Source organism: Passer montanus, unplaced genomic scaffold (assembly GCF_014805655.1).
Source record: "Passer montanus isolate IOZ18808 unplaced genomic scaffold, ASM1480565v1 scaffold11, whole genome shotgun sequence".
NCBI lineage: Eukaryota > Metazoa > Chordata > Aves > Passeriformes > Passeridae > Passer > Passer montanus.
Window position 1 is genome coordinate 2921424 of NW_024357613.1, and position 24868 is coordinate 2946291.

General features: G+C 42.5%; 1 protein-coding gene across 1 annotated transcript in view; it reads left to right on the plus strand.

Moving 5' to 3' along the window:
- SCML4 (Scm polycomb group protein like 4) overlaps positions 1 to 24569 on the plus strand; it is a 41389-nt gene extending 16820 nt beyond the window's left edge. The window contains exons 5-7 of the mRNA XM_039729421.1: positions 11256 to 11513; positions 20035 to 20180; positions 24444 to 24569. Coding sequence (XP_039585355.1) covers positions 11256 to 11513; positions 20035 to 20180; positions 24444 to 24569 — 530 coding nt within the window. The remainder of the gene's footprint in view (positions 1 to 11255; positions 11514 to 20034; positions 20181 to 24443) is intronic.
- The last annotated feature ends 299 nt before the right edge of the window (positions 24570 to 24868 follow it).

Here is a 24868-nt window from a genome sequence, read left to right on the forward strand (position 1 = left end):
CCTGTCTCATCCCTCACATGGGACTTTCCCCAGGGCTCTTTCTCAGCTGCGAAGGGACTGTCTGGCTCATGAGAGTGATTTGTGAGGAGCAGCTGTGGGATGAGTCCCAGGCCTCCTGGGAAATGCCCAGCTTCAGGTCTGCATTACAGCAAATGCTGAGATGTTACCTGTCACCACAACACCTGGCTTCGAAGAACCTCTGGACCTACACCCCAAAATTTTCCATGGGAGCAGCAGAACAGTTTGAGCTAAAATGATGGCAGGACCTGGGTGGCCTGTGCAGGAAACCCTGTGAAGTGGGGCAGGGGCTAAATGATGGGAAGCCAGCAGAGATCCTGTAAAGTGTCTCCACTCTGTGTTCAGATTTCATCATTTGTCTCATGCTCATCTAATGGAGGTTTGGATAGGAGCCTGTGAAAGGTACATTTCTAGGACACCTACACACTGTGGACATGCACCTATGAGATATCAGATTATTCTTCAGAGGAAACCATGTTTGCTAAAAAAATTCTGGTGAAACAGATGGTGGGCACAGAAATGGAAGAAGTTTCTTTTATGTGGGAAGCATTAAGTTTGATAAACATCTGCTTTGCCTTTCAGCCAATCCTTTCCTTGCTCCCTCTGTCCCAAACCTTGGGTCTTGGCTATTTTGTGCTGTTAGACAGTTGATGTCTCCACACAGAGCACGGCTGCATGTGGCTGCAGCAAAACTTTATGCAACAACTTTGGTAGCCACACTGTATTATTCTTATTATGGGGGAAGACAGGAAGGTCTGTGAATAAGGTCCCCAGCCTTGCTGTTCTCCCCATGTCCAAGTCAATTTTAGAACAATATGGAGTTCCCTACCACTATCTGCAGGAGAACAGCTTCTCTTTTTGTGGCACTGTCTGGAAGCAGGGATCTATATGGAGCAGAAGCACAGCAGGATGCTAGTGCCTCTGTCTGCAGGAAGGTGGGCTCTTCCTATCCACAAGCCCTTGAAAAGCTGGTAGGACAAGCACAATAGCAATGCACAATAGGAGTGTGAGTAAGTAGGCAAGACACTGGCCTGGGAACTGGATTTTGATAAGAGACTTTGCTATTGACTGTATGGGCAAGCCACTCTTCCCTCCTGTGCCTTTATTTGAGTATGTGTCAAAGGAGGGCAATAATTCTTGCCAACATGTGCAAAGCCCTTCTAAAGCAGCTAGGAAAAAAGGAATAATATGATACAAAACCACATATTATTACAATCAATATTTTCTGTTGCAAGCACCAAATAAACAGCAGCTCAGAAGTTTCAGGCTGTGAGAGGGTAAGAAAAATGCTGTCTTTCCCCTTTCTACTACCATGGCTTGTTTAATCTTGTCTTGTTGCATGCTATGAGGAACACAGCAGCAGTGCTCCTGGCTTCTCAGCACACTCAGAATAAATGGCTTTTATGGCTATCAATAGCTTCAGTGCTCCTCAGCATTTAATTACCTGCAAAGGCCATTTATTGCCTCATATATTCCTCTACCATGATCATTATCCTTTAAACAATAAATAAAACATTAAGGTCACTCTTAAAGAGGGAGCAGAGACATCCAGCCACAACAAAGTATAATATAAAAAGTTTATATGGTCTTTGGGGCTTTTGGATTGACGGCAGAGCCTGTAGTGCAGTTGAGAAAGGCTGGGATAGCCTTCCTTCCTTCCTTCCTTCCTTCCTTCCTTCCTTCCTTCCTTCCTTCCTTCCTCCCCACCTGACACAACTGGCCACAGGACAAAGCATCCAAGCAAGGACGCAGGTGCTGAGGTCCTGCTTGCAGCTGGAGCACCATCCCAAGGACTGGCTTCCTGAAAGGAGGTGTGCAGGGTGGTAACTCTGTGGCAGAGCTAAGGAGAGGCAGCTGGAGCTGCATATTGCAGCCCAGAGGAGGGACAGGAACAGTTTAGGATGGTCCAAAGGATGGGGGGGTTGAAGGAAGTAAAGGCAAGGGGTTGAAAGAAAAGAGAGTCAGTCAGTGCTCCTGTGGAGGGGTTTCATGAGCATGGCAGCAAAGGCTTCAGCATTCAGACTCTTTCAGACTAGATGAGAAGAAATTAATAAAATGTACACTAAGGAGCAAATCCTGGAAGGAATAAAAATAAGAGATGGACAGAAGAGAGAAAATTCAGGTATGATGTATTTTGCCTGGACTCTATAGAATTGGGAGAATTGGATAAATTGAACTTTCTGACCTTTAAGTTGTGAGATTATTGTTTGCCAGCTCACAAATGAAGACTCTTTTCCTTTAAGTTGATGAAATTGTATCTCTTTGTGGATGCTAAGCAATGAAGCTGTAAGCAGCCATCTCTTCAGCAGCCAGCCCCAGGGAAATCCTCCTTCCGACTTGAGGGGCTGCAAGGAAGTTCATCCCTTCTGAAAAGCTACCCCTGGGAGGGCAGGCACTCTGCTCTCAGCAGTGGGTGAGGAAAAGCCCAAAGGCCTTTTTGTCCTTCAGCCCAAGATGTGCTCAGTGGCACAGACACCAACAGTGCTGGATATTGCCTGGGCTGCAGCCATGGAGGTTAGAAAAGAGAGCCAGGCTATGAAATAGAATTTAAGGATGCTTTATTTCTCCATATCAAAGGGTATGCATAAGGAAAGTGGATGAAATGATGGGCATAAATGCATGAAGCATGATGGATGAGATCATATCCACTACAGAAAAGAACCCCCCTGGGTATATGCATTTAATTCAAGCTTTACAAGCAGTCATGTGAAGGAAGCACGGACACTTTCAGAGCCCTAGTGAGGTAAATTATGTGATTGTTACTCTGTTTTAGCTCCAGGTTTAGCTTTAACTTTGTTTTAGCTGGTTAAGACTTTTCTCTAGAGCTATATGATTCATTTAGGAGATATCTGAAGTTAGTAGTCCAGGCTTTTATTTTAAATAGCTTAAATTAAAGTTGAAACAGGAATTTTCATTCCTAAACTTTTAAAATATTGATCCAAATACCTGTGATCCAATATACCAGTATTTCAAGCAGTCAGATGAGCGGGCCACAGGCCAGAACTGGTGATGGGAAACCTCTGCAAGTGCTGCAAGCATAAATCAATATGACTCACCTGGTTTTCAAAGAGATACGAGTGTGAAAAAAGGTGAACCTCAAGATCCAGCACTTATTAAGTAAAACAAGAAAGGTTTTGGAAGAAAGGGGAACTTTTGCTTGTGAATCTGGTTGAGAGGGCCCTTGGTTCTGGGACTGCCTGGTATGTGGTGCCTATGGCAAGGCCTGGGCTTGCACCTCCAAAGCAGGAATCAGAGACAGCTCAGAGTGAGGAAAGGGAATCTGGTTTCAGTATGACAGGTTTTAAATAAGATTCAGAATTTTTTTCACAGGACATTACTGATTTTTGCTTGGCTGTTCTTCAGTTTTTCACATTCCTCATGTTGCTCTCTTTTTTAGCCTTTTATCGTCATCCCTCCCTTATCTGTCTTTATCTACCTTCTGTTTCTTTCTATCTTTTCCCAGTTCACTAAAAAACAAATGGAAACCCACATAGTGGCATTTCCATGGAAATCATCCACTGTTTTTTCTTGGAAAATCTTGGCCATTGTTTAATCAACAGCACTCCCCTGTTCCTTAGGATTTATTTGTTTGCAGTAATTATATAGAGTACATCAAAATGCCTTTCTGAAAGTAATAACACACATCATCTGCCTAAAGAACATTAATCTGTTGGCAAAATGAGCGCAAACCAGGGGATTAAAGCAATTAAGAGAATACCAGAAGCAAATTGTTGGTGGTGGCATGCAGTTTGTGCTGGCCATGGACTGCAGTGAGCAAGGTAAGGGTGCAAGGCGAGGAGTTGCACCACCAGCAGATGGGCAAGAGAAGTACATCCTTTGACTGAAAATAAGCTGCAAATGGTGGCTTGGGGAAGGGAATCAGGTACTTTATGGTGGGTTTCTTCAGGGAAGAGAAAAGGTTACAGAAGTGACTTAAACAAAATGGTGGCAGTGGCTTGATGGTCTTCATTGGAGAAGCTGGATTTAAGGAAAATGCAGTGGGGCTGGGGATGAGTCCAAGGATGGGGTGCCAGGGTAAGTCCAGCACCCCAGCAGCGTGGGACAGTGCAGCACAGTGATGTGGGGGGAAGCTGGCTTTGTAGGGTCATGGAAAGAGGAGGGGATAAAAAGGCTCAGCAAAGGGGAATTGGCGAGTTCCTATCTGCTTGGGATTGAGGTCAGCCAGAGATGTCAGAAGCAGAAGCAAAGGAGACAGGAAAAGAAAGGTTTTGTGAAGGGGAATTAAGACTTCAGGGCTCATATATGTTGTACTTATATGGCAGAAGAAATATCAGAAAGTTCAGCAGAGCAGCAGCACTGGGCAGGGAGAAATGAAACAAAGACTTTTTGAAAGATCTTATACCTGCATACAAACATGTGCACAGGCTCATGCTTTATAGGTACTATTCTACCTAATTTCTGGATGATATTATTATATTTATTAATGAGCAAGCACAGCTTATTTTGCAGTCACTGCATTTTGCTGTAGACATCTCACTTCTTGTATCTCAAATTATTTGTTTTTCAAACAATATAAAAATCACTGTTAAATATTTTAAGCCAGTACTAAGCAATGTGATTAAGGGACATTCATCATGGTGGTAGCAAAACAGAAATGCACTAAGTACTTCATCTACAGAGAATCCCAGTATATAATACCTTGAAATTTTCAAATAACACAGTCATTTTCATCTAGTCTATTCTGTATACAGCTTTTTTGTGACTTCTATCAATGCTGATTTATAGGGATACAGAGTGCATTATAAACTACCCTGACAGAAAAACCCCTCTAGCTAGTGCTAGAAGCTGGAAGCGGAAAAGATCGATCGCAGCCTCTCCCACCTCCCTCTGCCATCGCAGAACCATTGCTGTGCTAAGACACAAAACTCTACAGCCCTGATAAATCTTCTTTTCATGATGTACACTTTGGTATAACATAAAGGCAAGGGAGAAGGGAAGAGAGAGGAGGAGCAGGTCTGAAATCAGGTGGAAGAGACCAAAGGAAGACTTTCACTACAGCCCAGATCCCTCTGTCATTGAAATCCCTTTGCCTTCACTCGTGCGTGTGCCTAAACAATTTGCCTGAGCTGTAACATAGGACTAAAACCTCTCTATTGTAACAAAATACATTTATTCAGTCCTTCCCAAGCACTTTGAAAATGGAAAAAATTCCTCAATGGGTTATTTATTCACACGAGCACCTTTTATTATTAAATCTAATATATTTGTCAGCAGCTAGCGTTTGAATTTACTCTACCTCTTTATTCAGTTTGGACAATAAAACCATGTTGATCTGTTCCCAGCTGGTTTCATTCCCTAGTTCTACTGCATTAAGCACAATGTGGCTGTTGTCTGGGCTGCAAACACTCAAGGGAAATTGTTTAAATAATGAAAAAAAAATTGCTTATGCTGAAGACCTAATCAGGACAACATTGGATTTTGGAAAATTCTCTAAAAAAATTTAGATTCTTGATGTTAACTGACTGGCAGCTTCTCCTTGGGGGACTCAGCATTTCAGTTACTGCAAAATATTTTTTAGCAGCTAGGACACAGCTAGGTGATACATGGTGCTGTAAAGCCTCAGACTAAACCCTGGAGAATTAATTTCAGGTTTTATCTCCACTGTGTGACCATAGTTTCAGTGTTCATAATATCTGCATTCACAAGCGAATGAGGCATATTTACATTTTCCTGTTCTGACTGACTACTAACCCCCCGCCTTTTTTTCCCCTGTGGATGCAACTGTGTGTTCCTATAACCCATGCAAATGTTCTCCCACAGACTAAAAACCACAGGCGTGACAGCCCTGGCCCGCTGTTGGCGGGTGCCCTGGGCTGCCTGCTCTCTCACTGCCTCTCTCAGCAGCCTCAGGGATGCTGGGACTCCCTGGGGACATGTCTCCATGCCACTCTGCCTTGGCAGGCAGCGAGCAGCTCGGCTCTGCTGCCACAAACCAGATGTCACTCCACGGAATGCTTTCCTTGTCCAGCCACGGGTTGGTGTGGAAAAGGCCTGGTCCTTGCCCAGCTGTGGAGGGGGCAGATGAATGCACCAGAGAGTGGTGCTGACACGGAACAGAAACATCTGCTAAAGGGTGACATCATATTTTCATTGTGCTGCATGTCTGGATGGGCAACGGAGCTAAAAGGAATGGGCTGGTGCTGTAATCCCAGAGTAAATCACAGCAGCCAGAGCTGGAAAGTCTTAATCTGTCACAGGAGACTCTTATCTTTAGATAGATGCATGCAGGCTCAAACTACAGGGAAGATAAGGGCCGTGGTACATTCCTGACTGGACTGAAATGTGTGAGGCTGTTTGGAAGGAACAGAAAAAAATAAATTTAAATCTTTTAAGAGTTGATGTTTAAAACAGAAGATAGCAGTTCAGAGCCAAGGCATATCTTTCACAATCTTAAATACTGTTTATACCTTTCTGCTCTCTCCTTCTCTGGCTGACGCTAGATTGAACTGATGGTTAAACTCATCTGAAGGATTTCCTCCTCAATTTCAGCATTTGCTTTTTGTGCTTCCCCACTTCTATTTTTGCTTTCATGAAGGCTGAGATGCAGGGTTTCTAAGCTGCTGCTTAAACCTCTCCCCTCCACCCACTCCTCCCTCACCCCTCCCACCTCCCTGATAGGGCAGATGCCATCCTTGTGCAGGGAGCAGGAGCCAGGCTCAGGAACTATAAAATACAGGCAAAGATAAAACCATGCAAAGAAGGAGCCTCTCGACAGGATTTTGACACTGTGGCTGGCTCCTCTCAAAATGACTGGGAGATGAAAAAAGGCTGTCCCTGGCTGGGAGAAAGGAGAGGTCTGAGGAAGCTATGATATCATGCTGCTTAAAATATGGAGTTCACATCTGGTCAAGCCATTATAGACAATATATGGTAGCACTTTAAAAGGTATAGGGAAGGGTCAGAGGGCAAAGCCCATCACTAAATGATATGAGGAATAGGAGATGACACAAAAAAGGAATAGTGGGGGCAGAGAAAAGAAAGACAGAAATAAATCTGTATTGACTGTGAAGAAAAGAAGTTAAGGGTGAATTTAATTAAAGCAAATACAAATGATTGAGCATTGCAGGTGGTAAAGTAAAAGGTTATGAAATGACATTAAAGTATTGTCCTAGACGGAAAGGCAGTTGTCCTGGGAAGCTACTTGTGTGTCAAAGAGGACCTTGCTGGCTTGGGGATCAGTGTCCAGCATGCTCAGAGCAGGGAGTGTGAATTTCCAGCAGTGCCCCATGCAAACCTTCACCCAGATGCAGCCACTTCATGGCTCCAACATACGGCCTGTTAGCTGGGAAAGGGACTCTGGTCCCACTTCACTGCCCTGACCTTGGGCTCTGCTGTCCAAGCAGCAATCTGGGGATGAACCCAGAAAAAGGCATGGGAGTATCAGGAAAGGGAGGATCAATGAAAGTGTGACATTGAAGGGGAACAGTCTGGGGAGAAAATGGCTGTGAAAATCATATGTGTGGGAAGAGGGAAAATAGAAAAGAGAAATAGAAAAGAGATATAGGGAAATAACTGGTAAATGGAGAGAAAGATGTAACACGAGCAGTGATGTGGGAGCAGCAGCAGGTGAGGAAAGCGGCACAAGACATGTTTGGTCTGGGAGCAGAGGAGGCAGAATAGAGTGTCTCTGGAGTGTACAGGGAGATTTTGCCTCTAGGAGAGATTCTAACAAACTAAGTTTGGGCTTTTTTTAAGATGTAGAAGAAAAAGAGATTAGATCTGTTCAGGAAAAGGTCAGGTAGGGATCATCTTTCCTGTGTATATACTATTCTTCATTTCCTGCTTGACTTGAAATTGATTTTCATTTGCTTTCCTAATGTACAATGAGAGTAAATTCTTTTGTCTTTCTGGAGTGTGGCTATTCCCAGATGCTACCAAAGGTCCAGTGTTTGTGTTCTGCATTCACACATGCAGTATGCATCTATGTGGCACTCCATAGAGGCAAATGAGTACTGCTGGGGCAAAGAACTCAACATTTTTCAGACGTGAGAGACAAAACAAGTATTTTCCTTCATCCTAATGGAGAACTGAGGTCCAGAGATGACAGATAACCTGACCAAGGTCGCTCCAGAGGTTTGGACCAGAGCTGGGATGTTAGCTGCAGATTCTCAGGCTCTTTTGACTCTCAGCTGACCCATCTTCAGGATTTTGGCTAGGGATCTTAGAGACTGCTACTTTTTAACAAGCTCAGCTAAAGAAATACACATTTTTAAATTGGGAATGCAATTGTTGCTTTTTTCTCTGCTTTGTTGCTTTTTAAGGTGTGCTGGATGTAACAGTCTTGGGCTTTTCAATCCAGATGCCTGTGGACCATTCATGGAAAGGAAAACTGCCAAAATGGCTTAAGCATCTCAGGGTGGTGAGCAGTTGTAACAGAGACTGCTGTGCTCAGAGCAAAAGCTTGAAGCAGCTTTCTTATAAATCCTGCTTTAAAGTATTGTGTACTAGTTTTTCACTAATATGTGGAACTGACTATCTACAAAATAAAATATGAAAGTGAGTCAGAATACAGAGGAGCTAAGCTACAGATTTATAAACTGTTGCATTTCCAACCCCAGTAGAGACTTACATTTTATTCTATTGTCTCAAAAAAAGTGGTTTTTTCCTAATTGGCCAAAGTGGGATTAGAAGCTGTGATGGCTATGCACTTTACAAAGCTTTCTGGGAGGAGCTTACAAAATGAAGATTTTTTTTATGCACATCATCAGTGGAACCTCAAGCCATGCAGCTTCTCTGTGGTGCAAACTAACAGAGAGCTGGAAATAGGAACACAAAAGCTTCCACAGGGTATTTTGGTTTTTGGGCAGTGGGTCACTTGAGACGATCCCTGCTCCCCTTGGTCCCATGAAGACATTAATGTGACTTCTCAAATCCCCAGAGCACCTTCCATTGGGAGTTTTTCACACAGTGAGGAACAGAGGATCCAGCTGGTTCCATGGCAGTAGGCATCATTACTGCCATTCTGGAACCCAAAGTAGAGATGTGGATTAAATTGATCTGGATCAAGAAAAGTTAGGAACAGATCTGACAGAGATTGGCTCCTGGTTGTAGTCTTGTACACAATTCATGGGTGTCCTTCCACAGGGAGATTATATCTGTACATGTCTTATTCCACACAGACTGTTGAGACAGTCTGCCATCCATCAAAAAATCCTTGGTGTCTTCTCAAAAATTTTGGAGTAATTTACATCCATGGCAATAACAGCTATATGCAGTTTATTTAGCAGGGCTCTTTTAATGGGCTGTTTGTTGTTTTGATAGTCTATGTCTTCTTCATATTGTAATCATATTAAAAGAGCATTCTTTTCCTGGAATAAAGAGGTAATGATTCACAAGAGGCATAATTATTCCATGCAGTGCAGGCAGGATGCTACAGAAAGAGCCATCTTCTTTATGCATAAGAGGCTTTTATTGCAAGTGTTCTACACAGTAATTAAATTCCTTTGAATGAGGAGGCTTGATTGGATTTTCTTTGGTTTATTGGGAGGAGTTTGAAAAGCAAGGTATTTAGCTCAATCGCTGTATAATTTTGGCATCTGTTGCAGGTGAGGGGGAAAGGTTCAGAATGTCTGATTCCCATTTCTCTTATGTGTTACGTTATCTGAACTCCCTTGAATTCAGTTGGATTACACCCTATCTGTATTTGTATGAGAATCAAGCTCAGAAATTCCTGGCAGAAAGCAGCAGGACACCTGAATGCATGCTGTAAGAATCCAGATCATCTAAGGGAAAAAAGCCTTGCTAAAGGAAAGTTACTTGCAGTTGCAAAGGCAAATGCCCAAAAGCAAGGAAATTTCACATTTGCATCTTCCGTTCAAATTTGATGTTTGCCTTATGGTGAGTTCAGCCTTGGCCCAGAATGGGACAAAATTTTTAAAGAAGCAATAAAATAGAACAATGTAACAAAAATCTGTGCTGTGGCCTGACACACAAGCCAAGGTGATGGTATGGCACAACTTGTGAGCATTTGAGTTGTTGAGATAAATCATGTTTGTTTAACATCAACTGTGGTACACAGCTGTCAAGTAATGTTGTTTTTTTGTTGGTTTTTGTTTTTCTTTTTTTAAGGAAAAGAGTGAAAATGTAAATGTAAACTCCAGCAGGGTTCTGTGAAGTCTGGGATCTCATAGAGGTTTCCAAAGGCTCTGCTTGTATCCCAGTAGTGATACTGGGGCTGGGTGACAGGAGAGCTGGTTTTGTAGGGAGAATGGTAGTGGGAAAAAGGAGGAGGAAGACCTGTGGCCATCTTTTGTGAAGACAAAAAAAAAAGCAAATAGGAAAGACACGGATATGCGGAAACTGGAGGAGCAAGACAGTGACACAGGCATGGAAGTGTCAGTGACAAATCTGAGCTTGAGGGGAAATGGCAAAAAATACCTGTGTGCTGCAAAACCTGGAGCTAGACCTGCCTCATGCCTGTGTTTTAGACTCCTAAGCATAGGGGAGTGTAAGTCTCCAAAACAGGTCTTGAAGTGCAAAATTTGGTTTATTGCCAGGAATCTGGAAAGCAAAGTATTTAGCTCCTACATAGTGTGAAAATTGCAATGGAGAGGTCAGGAACCATCATAGCAATGGTTTGCAGTTGTCTGTGATGTTGGCACATTTTAAACTGAGTCAGGTCCAAGTGACTCACACATAACACATCACTGTCCATGAAAAACCTTGGGTGTGCTCATCAGTCATCAAGCCTGTATCCTCGTGGGATACCGGGCCTGATGGATGTCTGCAGCTGAGGATGCTTCTGACTAATTTTGGTAATTGCAGCCAGAATGCTTTGGTTTATTACCTTTACTCCTTCCTACTGGCTGCCAGGCGTTTTGAACCTAATAAACTGCCTGCCCCGTTGTCTTCCTCTGCCTCCTTCCTTACAATCCTCTGGTCTCAGTGCATTTGAGGAGCACCATGAGTCCAATTGGACCTGGGCTAAGTGGCCCAGGATTTTACAGAAAATAATATTGTAAGCTGACATGGATGACTCATATCAAGCTGTGGTTTCCCTCTTGTGACTCTACTGACTTTGAATGGTTGTGTTTCCCTTCACTGTTTATTCATTCTAAGCACGGACCTCTCCTGGGGCCAGCTGTCTGTACAGAAAGTTGATAACGGAGTTATACTTTGTCACAAAAAAATGGTAACTTTGGCTAAAAAAAATTTTTTCAAGGGTTGAATTGAAAAAGTTTCTGTTTTACTGATGTTTATTTTGTGTTCCTGAGCAGAGACAGTTATACCTGAGGACTACCTGGCTGATGCTCCAAGCAGGAAGCAGTACAGTGTGGATCCTGCCGACGCTGCCTTGGGCTCCACGTACACCGTGCGTCAGAGTCCTGCAGATGGACACCCTGCTGGAGGCTCCTCTTCCTCCTGTAGCCATCGTCCTGCCCACATGGCTTCAGGGGGGTCCCCATCTGCTGGCCTGCGGCATCAGACCTCCAGCCCAACAAGGAATGGGGCCTACCTTGAAGGAAACAGAAGTGGTAATGCAACATCTTCCATTTAGCAATGTGTGCTGCTATGCTGGTGCTGTGCTGCAGTCTTAACTCATTCCCAAATTCCCAAGAAAATTAGTAAGGTGGTTCTGTGATGGAATCCATCCAGATCATTCCTGCTTCCATTTAGAAGAGGAAATAATAACCTCTATGAACACAAAATCAGTCTGTTCACCATTAAGTATAAAAGTGAAGGTTTTTTAATGCTGTTGTTATGTAAACATATGTATTACCTATAATTGTGTGGCAATCACACCTATTATTATCAGCTCAGATGTAAAGACATTAATATATAAGGCATTCCTCCCAAAAATTTATACTGCCTGCAGGCAGGTACCTGTTATTTGTGTGACACCAGCTGTGTACAAGATGTGATGCAGAGCAAACCCAAATATTAGTGCCTACCTCAAAGCATTTAGCCAGAGGTTTTGCTTCCTAGCTCTGTGCCCATCCTGCCCCTTTAATTACATACCAAGCCAGATTTTGCTTGAAAAAGACTCCTCAATAAAACATATGTTTTTAAAAATCATTCAGCTCATTGCTTAAGGCTCTTTTATTCTTCAGGAAGCAAAGTCACAAGAAGTTTATCTGCAAATTTAAGAAATGCCATGGGAACCACTGCATTCAATGATTCTACTTCCCTTTCTTGGTATTTTTGTTCAGTGACCATTTGCTGGGGCAGTTGCTCTACTTACCCACTACAGTTCCTAGTGGCTATGATTTTTTTTCCTCTTGAAATTACCCAATTTCGTCATACAGGTTAGCTATTTCACTGAACTTCAGTTAACTTTGTTTGCATTTTTCAAATTCTCAGTCAACAGGTCTTTATCAGTAGTGATGCTAATAGTGTCTTCACCCCTTACTAATTATTCAAACTTCATGTATGCATTTTTCATTCTGATGACAGAATGAAAAGGCGTTGAATGTCTCAGCCATTCAAAGGAGTTGAACATCTCAGCCATTTTAAAGTCATTAATTTTTTTCCCTTCCTCATTTATTAATGGAATCTACTGCCATTCTAGTACTATTTTTTAAAAATCTTGATATATTTGCAGAAGATTACTGGTTCCCCTAGCCCTTTTGTCTACCATTATCTCATTACACTGTCTTTTTGCCCTTGCATTTCCCTTGGAAACTGCAATTGATTCTGCATATTCTTGCTTGGAAGCCATTCCAGAGCCTCTTTCTAGTATCCTTTGCTTAATCTTTACTTAATTCTTTCACATTCCTCACCTCCTCAACATCTGTGTCATTTCTTGTTCCTGAAGTTTCACTATTTAATATTTTAGAACATTATTCTTCCGAAATATGTATCACAAGGATTTATTCCTGTATTTATTTGTTTATCTAAGTTTGCCTTCTTAGATATTCAACACCCACCCAAAATTATCACTGGTTTGCTATTATTTTTGCACACTTGCTTCCCTGGTTTAGCCTATTATAGAGACCACTGATAAGTGTTTGGGTCTCGTAATTACCTCATTCTTTGCTAACAGAGCCAACTTTACCCAAAGCAAAGTGGATAGTATAGAAATACACTGCAAAGAGCTTGTAAAAGTTTGTCACTAGGAGCTAATGGCCTTAATTACAAAGAAAAGGAAATTAAGAGTAATTTTCTTTCAGATCTTGTTCAGTGCCTCTCAGGCTGGCATAATCAGGCACTGGAAGGACAAGACGCTCAATGTGCAGAGGATTCATTGACCCCTCTCCCACTACTTCCTTAGAGCCTCCTAGCAGAACTGGGACCCTTTCACCAAGCTTTATAGTTGGCAGCTCTGAGGAACCAAGATTTAATAATGTTGATACTTACTTGACTTAGAAATCTTGATCATTCTTCTTGGGATCAGTCATTGTCTCTTTGTAGGACATATGAAGAGCCAGGGCAGTTCAGAGCAAAGGTCTGTCTAGCCACACATCTTGTCTCCAGCAGGAAACAGCAGCATGCCCCAAGGAAAGGGATAAGTGCAGAGCTGGTGGATGCATTCCTCTCTGCCTTCAGAAATTTGTGGCTCAAAGACTTCCTCAGCCACAGGTGGTAGATTCATACTCAGTAACCCTGTGGTATTCACATTCTCTGAACAGAGAGAGACATAATTCTCTCTTCCAGGATTTTTCCTGGCGAAGGCAGTGAGAACCTTAGAGAAGAAATAAAAACAATTCTTATCTCTATTCACTGCTCCTGTTGTTTTGCACATGTGGAATGTGTTATGGAGATTGTTTACTGAAAGTGATTAAGTTATTTGACACCTGTGAAGGTTGTTTTGATTCCTTGTCCAATTGGGTAAAGGCTGTGTCCTGGCTGTCTCAGACACTCATGGGCTTTTCTTTAGTATTCTTTAATATAGTATCTTTTTAGTATGTAATATAGTATAGTATTAGTGTAATATAGGATAGCTTAATAAAGCATTTGTTCAGCCTTTCTGAATCGTGGAGTCAGAGCACATTATTCCCTGCATTGGGGGCTCCCAGCATCGATATAACCCTTCACAGAATCTTTTTCCTCTGGATCACTTGGTGGCTTACTGAATACTTTGTGAATTTTCAGAACACACCGAACTTCTGTGCGTAAGAATGTGTTGTTTGGAGAAAACCCTGGGTATGAGGGGACAGAAACTATGTTCAAGGGACTGAAGCTTAAAATCAGAGCTTCTTAAGCTTGTTCAGCTGCATTGCTTTCCCTTTTTGTTTTACACTTTGAATGTCACCATTTCCCAGTCTTGGCCAGTGTTTTGTGAAACCTCCACATAGTGCCAAGCAGGAAGCCAAAATTCTGGAGATATCTCCATCTCCCTTTTTGTGACTTCCCACAAAATCTGCATTCTTTACAAAATGAAAGGCTGAAATGGGGCTCATGTTTTTTTCCCAGAACTGAATCAACAAAAAGTCATTGAGTGGTCATGCAAGAGGCTTTACAGGTTCCTGTATTTCTCTGGCTTAAAACCATTAAAAGTACTTTGAGGAGCAAAGAGAGAGAGATTGCTTTTGAACGAGGCATCCATGACATGAGTGCCTCTGAAGCAGTCACAAGTGACTTGAAATTGCTACATATACTACCTGGGGTTAACAGAACCCATCCCAAAACAGCTTAGTAATTTTTATGTGACAATCATTTGACACTTGCATAGTTCCTCTGAGGTCTCTGGGTCATTTGGCCAGCTCAACAGTAAAGGCTTTCTAAAACAGAAATATATGCAATGACCATCATTAAAATGGTTTTTGATTCATTTATATTGTTGGAGTTTTCCTAATTTTTAGGCATTTATTAGTCCTGGTATCACCCATTGTAGATTAGGGTCTACCATGGAGGCACATGCAAACCCACACAGGGTTTGCTGCCAAGGTCCCTAACAATCTGTGCATATGTTTTTCTTCTTTCTAGGCATAATTTATATGTTGCTGAATCATAAGTAAGCAAAGATGAGTAAGTGGAGCATGTCAGTCTCTGTTCTTATCCTCTTCAGTTTGTATACTTATGAGGCAGAGACGGGCTCATTAAAAAGAGGAAGAATTTATCCCCAAAACCTCAAACCAATCCTGTTTATTTATGGATAGTTTTGAAAAATAGCTTGCCTTATTTATCACGGTGGGCAAATATCATGGAAAAAGCCAGAATCATAAAACATATCTCAGCGCATAGCAGAACATGTCTTTCAAGCGGAATGGATGAGATTAAACCTCAAAGCTCTCATTAATGCGATCGGAAGCTTGATGCCTAATTCCCCTTGATTATGCTAAAAAATTCTGAAAAAAAAGATGTAAAAAAAATAATTTCAGAAAGCCAGTTGGGGCTGCAAACAGATAAACATGCACTTTCCTGTCATCATTTGCCAAATTGAAGCTTTTAAATTAGGGAAGGAATAGTCAAGGACATCATAAACCTTTCCAAGCCTGCTTACATAACAGACAAAGCCTTTATCCCAAGTATGAAGAATTGTGTGTTCAACCACAATATAATAACCTTAGCCTTGCCCTGTAGCTTGTTATTTTTATGGAGATTTTATTATCCAGTATTAGCAGTTAATTATTATCACCTGAGGGTCTTTGTTAAAGGGGTAGTCCAGCTTATTAGTACATGCATTTTCTGAAAATATTTGGGGGCATGGGAGTAGAAATTTCTCTTTTTCCAGAATAATGCTGCAAGCAGCTCATGGGGGGGCAGATCCAGCACTGCCCCAAGGCAAAGCAGCTGCTGATGGCATTGTGAGCCTCAGCACTGCATTCAGCAAATACAGCCTGCCTGCTGATTTTTGAGGACATTTCAGTCTGAAAGTTTCGGTGCTTCCAGCGAGCTGCCTTTTTGTTTCACCTACAAAGCAGAGGCAAAGCAAGAAAAGCCCGGATAAATATTTAATGTCCGCGGCCACGTCCGGTGCAGGTGGATGCCGGGCTGCTCCTGCAGCACCTCGATGTTGCAGCGTGTGCCACGCTGCCCGTGGGAGCGGCTGCCACCCTGCTGGGACAGGGACTCCGCTCTGACGCGTCGCAAGGCGCAGGACACCAGGCAGGTGGTACCCGACACGTCCTGCCAGCGCCGGCCAGGGCAAACAGGTGTGCTGAGCCTGATCTTTGCAGAGCTCTCTGCTGGTCATGGCTTGTCAACACCCTGCCCCGCCCCAAATATCCTGTAGCTGTGTTCTGCCAGACACCTGCTTCTCTGATGCATCTCTTCTTCTCCGGCTTGATGTGCCCTCGGTTTTTAGAAAAGTATCTTAAAGCCTTCTTCCTTTTCTTGTTTATAGTGGGGGGGTGGCTTGTTTTTTAAAATAATTCCCATTTCTCTGCACCTTTGAGGGTCTGCTACTTCTGCTTAGTTTCGGTAGATCTGCTACTCCTTATTATCTGCTCCAGTGCAATCAGAGAGAACCTTTTAAAATTTCATTCCCACCCCCTTCCCCTGAGGCAAAGAAATCATTTAGGCCTGCAGCAATATTAAAGTTCATCTGTCACTCCCTTTCCACTCTTATCTATCAATGACTGTACTCCCCCTGGGCTCTGTTTGTTTGCCAAGAACATATTTAGGGAGTCTGTTATTTGTCTTTCCTTCTTTTGCAGGTTTAACTCCATTTTAGCATTTTATTTCCTTGGCCTCTGCAGCCATTTGGCTGTTGGCTCTGTCTCCATTCTCCTCCTCAGGAGGGTCCAGAGGTTAGAGATGAGTGGCAGAGGAAAGTGTGGGGTGAAAACTCAGACTGTGCCAGGCTACCCCTTTCCCTCAGCTCACTCAGCTTTTGCCACTGACCTGGTAATTCCAGCTGTTTCTGTGTGGGCAGTGGTCTTGACTAGGATGCCTGGAGACGTTCCCCTGCAGAGGAACCTCTTCACTGTCCTTCCCAATATCTTTTGAGGCAGGAGGGGAAAGTGCTTCCCTCTGATTACCTAAATTTCCATATCTCATTCCATTAATTTGACAAATTTTTGCCACCTGTCAAAAACAGGAAATTGGATTTGACCTAGATTATGATCTCTAAAAATAATTATTGGTCGCAAGCACTCCCATCTCTTTGTAATCTGAGTATTCATTATCATCTTGATTAATTCTGATGACAGGATGGCATAGGATACCCAGGAGACATGAGACTTCCTCATTTATCTTATTCTTAGGTTAAGTGTGAATACCTTCAGATATGAAAAGAATGTATAGCACTTGCCCTGCTGCCATCAAACACTTTTGTGCTTCATGTAATCTTTCACCAAAGTGATGCTATTGAAAGAAACCCCATGCCTTTATGTAGACATGAAATGATCTATTTTCTTTTGTAAATTGAGAAATTACACTCGGATGGGTAAACTACAGTGTTAAAAAGCCAAATAAATTGATCAACAAAATAAATCATAAAATATATAGAAAAACAGATTGTTTCCAGACTCATCAGCTAAAACCTGATATTTTGCTGCAAACTGGGGGTATCTCAGTTTTATTAATAACATTTAAATGTATCTCCTTTCACACAAGTAAATTAACACCCCTTAATTAATGAAAAAGCAGCGAGAATCAAAAACTTGATACTAGGTAGGTACATAAAGAAAAAAAAAGTGTTTGAAGAATTAGTATTGACACATAATTCTTGTTTGTATATTCTGATATTATACTATCCCTTGGGCATGGATTTGAAAGGGTTTTCTTCACCTGCTAGAGTCTGGAAGAGTTCTAGCCATGCAGTCTCTTTAGAAAGGTCATTTATATGTTTGTCTTTCAGAAATCACATTTATGCTATTGATTGCTAGATTGCAAAGGAGTGAATAGATTCCTCCTGTCACTTCAACCTTTTCTTCTCATCCCCCTTCCTTTTGTTACAGATGCTTCCAATACCTGTGAAGGCTCCCAGCTGCACTTGAGGCTCTCTGCTCCCCTTTGCCCTTTCCTGGGCAGGTTGCAGGCAGGAGTCAGTGGGCTGCAGCCTGCCCTTTCTGGTCCTGGTATAAATCCCAGACAAAGTCCTCTGGGCTTTCCTTATATTTATGCAAATTTAAGGGAAAAAATATGCTCCTCAGTAGTGGCACATTTCCCCTGACCATGTTGTGGGAGTAGCAGAAAAACTTCTGCAGTCTTTTGGTCACAGCCAAACGTTTCTCTCCTCCCTCTATTTTCTGACTAGTTTGCAAAAGCTTGGTCTTTCTCCTGACCTTTGGTTTGAGGTGATGCAGTGCCCGATGCCTCCACAGATCAGCTGTCATCCAAACCATGGACAGATCATGAAGGGGAGAAATACCCCTGTGTGTCCAAGATAAGTCTCAGTTCTCCCTGACAAGTCTCTTGTCCCTGACAGAGTTCCTCAATGTTACTGATGATCCAGGGGTTGGCCAAGATTACCCTGTTCGTTTTGCACTCTCTGTCTTCATTGTTTCATGCCAAGGCTCCAGATGGTGTCTGTACCACTGTGTATTGCATTTATTCTGTGAGCAGAGCCCAGGGTCACCTGAGTCCATACAAACACCGGTCCTCGCTGTCTAATTAAAAGGACCTGCGGCTGTTCCTTGTCCTTTGTATCCAGAACAGTGACTTAGCAAATGAGAGTGCAATTATCATGATATTTACACCTCATCTCATTATGAAAACCGTCGACCAGATTTGCACATTCATAGCACTGCTGCTTTCTGGAGTTCATTCTGAGTAACTGCAAATACACCTCGTTACATTATACTGTAAGATGAGCATGGTGCCAAGGGAAAAAGGACAAATATGCACATAAACCCATTATTTGGTGTATATGGGCAGAGTCTCAGCTAATATAAATCACCAGAGCTCTACTGAAGTCAATAGAATGACAATCTACACAAGCTCCAAACCCACTGTGCACATTTACTCACACGCATTAGGATTGTGTTTGGAGTCATGCATGGGGATTCTCACACATCTCATCTGCCTTTTTAAGCTCAGTGTTTCTCTGGAGAGCTCATCCCTTCTCTCCTCAGCAGTAAGGATTGTCTCTTGGCTACTTGGGACATTTCCAGGCTCTAGTTTAGGTGTCTGCAATCTCCCTCTACACGCAGTCTTCTGTTTGATTTCTGGTATTCTGCAGTGGATACTTGCTTTCCATTTGCACTTCTCCCATTAAAAACTGGGCCTTCACAGAAAGAGATGAGCAGCTGAGATGTGAGCAAGTAACATTTAATGCATCTGTGTGCTGCTGCCTGCTAAGGCAGAGTTTGCTTGGTGTGTGTGTAAGAAAATAGAAACAGCTTTCCTGTAACCTAGCACAACATGGTTCTTGTTGTAAAGAAGCTTAAGTGGGGGTACAAATTATATTCAGGTGGAGATTGAGATTTATAATTCTGCAGAGACTAAGAATAAAAACATAAATGCACTTTCATTCCAATGTGCCTTTATTCACTTGATTTAAAGCTACAGCAAGCTGAAGTCGCCTTAAATCATCGAGGGCTTATACCATTAAAAAGTCACATGTACAATGTTCATCTTCACATGTTTTAGTAACTTCCCAAATTGGCATTCACTGGGGACCATCAGCTTTGTGAGAGACTAAGATTAGGAAGATACAGACTGAAAACCTTCTGCTAAGCTCTAAAAGAAGTATGAATATCTGAATGCAAATTTTAAAACCCTGTTTGCTAAATCCTGATTTTATCCTTTAGCCTTCACATTCAATGGCAAACTCATTTGTTTAGTGCTGAAGAACTTTCTCTCCAGGTGTGAAGGTAGTGTTTTCTTGAGCCAAGATCCCTGCTGCTGCAGATCAGACACCAGGGGCAGCTTGGTTTAAGAGCCTGGCAGCTGGCACATTTTTCCTTCCCCAGCAGGGATCTAAGGGTTTCATGTTTTTTAACACAATTCACCAGCTGGTATCACGTCTTCCAATAAGCAGTCTGATTGGAAACTTCTGCAAGTCCCCTTTTTTCCCTGTGCCACCATCTCAGGCCAGTCCTTGCACTCAGAAAACCAATGTCCAGGGCTGCAGTGAGGCTGCCAAAGCCCTGCACACTCACTATCCCAAACTGAGGAACCCTCTGCATGCCATTGTAATGCACTGTTGTGGGCTTTTTGTACCGATAGCCTCAAGCCCTTCGCCTGAACAACAAGATGCAGCTCGGCCATCAAGCAAGAATCCTTTGACCTGGACGGTGGATGATGTGGTTTGGTTTGTGAAGGATGCAGACCCTCAAGCTTTAGGCCCTCATGTGGAGCTCTTCAGAAAACACGTATGTAGAAGGCTACCCTTACCACCTCTAGCTAATTTAAGTCACAAGGGACAGCCAGCACACGTCACACACAGCCCCTCAACTGCCTTGGGCTTCCTCAACCTGGTTGAATGCAGAGCCTGGCAAGGAGCTCAGTACCTCTGGGGGGTTTGGGCTGAAGAAATTTCACTTGTCCCTTGAGATGGTGGTTAAACACCAGGATGGGCTTTGTGAAAAGGTGGACGACACCCCAAGCTTGTCAGTGTTAAAGAGGCTTTTGGAAAGTGCCCCTGATAACACAGTGTCATTTGGTCAGCCCTGAATTGCTCCGGGAGTTGGACTAGATCATTGTAGGTCCCTTCCAACTGAAACAGTTCTGTTCTGTTCTATTTTATTCCATTCCATTCCATTCCATTCCACTCTATTTTGTGCTATGTTATGCTCCTCTATTCATTTCTACGTCAATGGGGAAACCATAACAGTGTCTTTAGAAAATGCTCACTGTTCGTTCCCAGCTACTCCAGCATAAATTGTTTCTATGCCAAGCCTTAGAGAAAGCACTGAAGGTCTGGTGCTCATTTTTCTTTGTCAGATTGGCACAAAAAAGCCTCGTTTCAATGACAATTTTTTCCACAGGATATATATGATTCTTCTCTGAAGAGCATTTTTTATGTGTCTCTAGATATTTAGCCGGAGAAACCCAAAACAGCCAATATTTTAATCTTTTCCCTCTCAGTATTATGTAACTACATAACCAAATTTAACAGACCTGCTGACTCTCTAGAGGATATGATAGTTGCTTTTGTGAGGATAACCTCCAGTGATGGAAATTTTATTTTCCTTAATTAGCAAAGGGGAAGACAGCAGACTTGTCTGATCTGGATTCTCTTGTTCTGCTGCTATATATGAAGTATCTATTAACATTTTTTGCCTTCTCCATCTCTCCTTAATCGATTCAGTCTGGCTATGAAAAATGGATTTTACCCTAGAAGTGACTTGTTTGTGTTCAGCTGGAGGTCGTAGGTTTTCATGTAAGTGCCTGGACCTTGACCAGCACCCCCAGATACAACAAGAGGGCTTGGTCACTCCTTGTCCCTGTGCCAGCAGAGACAAGTGGGGATGTGGAGCTGCAGACAAGAGCTGAGGAATGAGCTGACGGAGCTGGACTTCAGCTACACTCTGCCTCCAGGGTTTCCAGGTAGAGGAGAGGAGGTGGCTGAGGAGCAGCTGAAAATGAAGATGAACACAGGCCCTGGTGTCTGCTCACCCTAGGAAAGCACTGAGTCCATCTGCCATTCTGCAGACAGGTCTGTGGGATGAGGACAGCAGGCACAGTGGTGTAGGGCCAAATCTGCAAGTACAGGTTAGGTACTGGACTACCTTTCCTGCCTTCTGCCTTATAAGCTGATAATGAAACCATGGCCTATATTGGTCATGTGGGCAACCAGGCAGATAAACAAGCCACCTTCAGACTTGAAGGAACTTGCTATAAAATTAGTTTCTTACAATATCAGAAGGAGCTGTGCATCAAGAGAAAACCTTCATGCAAGGGAGTGAGAATTGACACAGTCTGAGGCATAGAGGTATACCCCAAAGGAAAAACCCCAACTTTTAAAGTTTGTATTGTAAATATGGAAAGCGCAAAAGCTCTAATTTTGTCTAGTTTCCATTTGTAGCAAAGTACGCTTTTATGTAGCAGCAGGGCCTGGGAATGCTCCAGGCAGTCATGGGCCAGCTGCACTGGAGAATGCCATGATACTGCAGCTGCTCTGCGACCAAAGAGATCAAGCTAAATTGCCACTAAAGACTGTCCCTGTCATCCTTTGTTACACACCCAGCACCCATGGGCTCTACTTATCACTGGTTTCCCTGTAAAATATGCCATAGGTGTGAGAACCTGGGTATGATTGCCACACAACTCAATTCAATTACACCTTTGAGTTATATATATCCCTGCAATTTTTCAGCCTTCAAACCTCATCTGGATGAGCACAAAGACCCCAGGGGTGAGAGACAAGTGATTAGTCCATTAACCTCAGCCATATCTTCCTGTATGTTCAATCTTTCTATGGAGCAGGTGCATAATTTACTTAGAAGCACTCACTGTCATTGACAAGGCCCAGCTATCACCCGAAATAGTTGCTTTGGCAATCAGCTCATCTGAGCTGGGAGAGAGAGGCAGTTGGGACTAGCAGGAAGAAAACAGCTGGGGAATGTATCCTGAACGTGGGCAGTGTGCTTTCCTACTGCTCTACCAGGCCATTTGGGTATTGACCTCAGTCCTCAGAGCCAGCTCTTCCAGCCTGCAGCCCACGTCCTTCACTGCCCCAAAAGGCACTGCAGGATGTCCTGGCTCTGTCTGCTCTTCCCACCAGGAGCAGAAGCTTTGCTTCTGGCCAAGATACTTGAGGAGCTCTGTCACAGGTAGCTCCTAAGAGTGTCCACCAAAGACTGAGGAACTTCCCAGAACTCCTGCCAGCTGTTCCATGCTCCATCAGCATGTCTGTGTGCCAAGGACAGCTGGGCTCATCACTGATAGAGCTCTTGGCCTCACGGAAAGGAGACGCTGCCCTGGCCAGGGACCTTGCAGCAGCACCATGTGAGATCGTGGAGACTCCATCAGTGGAAAAGTCTTGGCATAAAGATAGGGGGAAAGGAAAGAGAGGAGGGCAAAGGCGGCCCTGATGGCACTGAATGTTACCAGTTCCAGACCTGGTCCAAAATCTGCTGGGGCTAAGGTGCATGTGGGCACCACGTTATCAAAGTCTTCTTTTTAAAAATTATTTTTAAAAGGGCTGACACAGTAATACTGTGAAGAAGTCAAGCCAAGAATCTGCATAGGCAAATGGCTAATATGGGCTATTTAATTGGATATGAATGCTCCCTCTGGCATACTATTGTCATGGAGTTTAATCTTGACCCCTACACAGTAATAATAATGGAAATAATAAAATGCTGAACTCAACATTTAGAAGCAGCTGCCTCCACACCTGACCTTTGACAGTGTTTTTACCCTATGGCAACCCAGTTAAAGGAGTTCTTATTTTATTTCTTATGCAAATAGTAATTATATGTACCACTTATTCTTACTTTACATTAGCTTCCTTAAAATAATGGCAAGAAGAGCAGGGAGGTGGAGAGAGTTTCTATTATGGGTAGAGTGGGGGTTGCAAAATGAGGAGCATTAATTGATTGAGTTAATCAGAAAGTGACCTTAACTGCTCATCAGATAAATCACCTGGTGAATGGAATAATAATGATCAGGGCAAATTAGGATCCATAGCGTTGCTTAATAAGTAGGCAATGGATCACAGTGGAAAGATCTGACCATCAAAACCACAGAACACAGTGCAGACAGCTTTGGGGTGTGTGTATCTGTGTGTGTGTACACACACACACAGCACTTGTGATGTTTTAGCTCTGACACTCCAAGTGTGTGAATGTGCTGAAAGATGTGGGGATGGGTAGTATTTTTTGGCAGATCCACTGATAGTCAGGATAAACCAGACAGGCTTTGGGTCCAAGGAAGAACGGTACAGCTGAAAGCATCTGTGTTCTACAGCCCATAGTAAAGGAGAGTCTGTTTGTCTGTGGGCTCAGGCTTCTTTTGCAGTAGAACTTTGTAATTTCAAAAGATTTTCAAGCCAACAGCTGTGGGATAAACAGCTGAGCTTGGTGGCAATTTCCTCCACTTACATGAGGGTTAAATTAAAATTTAGCAAATTTAATAATGAATGCAATTAAATAAGCAAGTTACTACTGTCTTGAATCAGAGAAAAAACCATATATATATATACACATGCACATGTAGCATATACTTGCATCACTGGGTATAAGTGTACTGGTGAAACACACAGATAGCTGGGAACAAAACTGAAACTGAGATCCAGCAGTTATTAGCAGTTTAATATGGCTACATCCTTCGCTGTCACCATCATTCATGCCTTTCTCTCAAGGCCGACTGGCTTTTCTCAGAATTGCACTTAGAGCAACACTGATTTTTAAAGAATTCTACTTTTAATTGCAAAATAAATTGAAAACCTAAACTTATCTTATAGTTCCTTGAAGAATAAAAAATAGTATTTAATTAAACCTTCCTTTATGGCTTCCTTCTATCACATCTCAGATTTCAGGTTTTTAATGAAATTTCAAAATGCATGACATTTCAGGTAGCTCTACCCTAAATGACACAGTTTCTAATTCACCTTGTTTAATGTGTCAGGACACAGCACTTAAAGGGGGGGGTTAACACATTTTGATTCTCTTCCTCTCTTTTGAAACCAGGAAATTGATGGCAATGCTTTGTTACTGCTGAAAAGCGACATGATCATGAAATACCTGGGGCTGAAATTGGGACCAGCACTGAAACTGTGTTACCACATTGATAAGCTCAAGCAAGCCAAGTTCTAATAGTTTCTTGAACAACAGAATCTGAGCTAAATCTAGATGGAAGACTAAAGGTAACATGTTGCCTTACAGAAATGCATTCATTTGCAGATTGCTTTTCCTTCTTTTTTATCAAAGACTTTGTCTTTTTTAACATTTGTGCATTGTCACCTTTTTTTAATCCAACGGGATCTTTTTGGGCCTCTCTGTGTTAATAATTTGCCAAAAAGTATATAATTACAATAATTATTTTGTATCATTAATATTATTATGATTATAGTAAGTCCTATTTTTGTAACCAGAAGTGGGATCAAAACCAAACA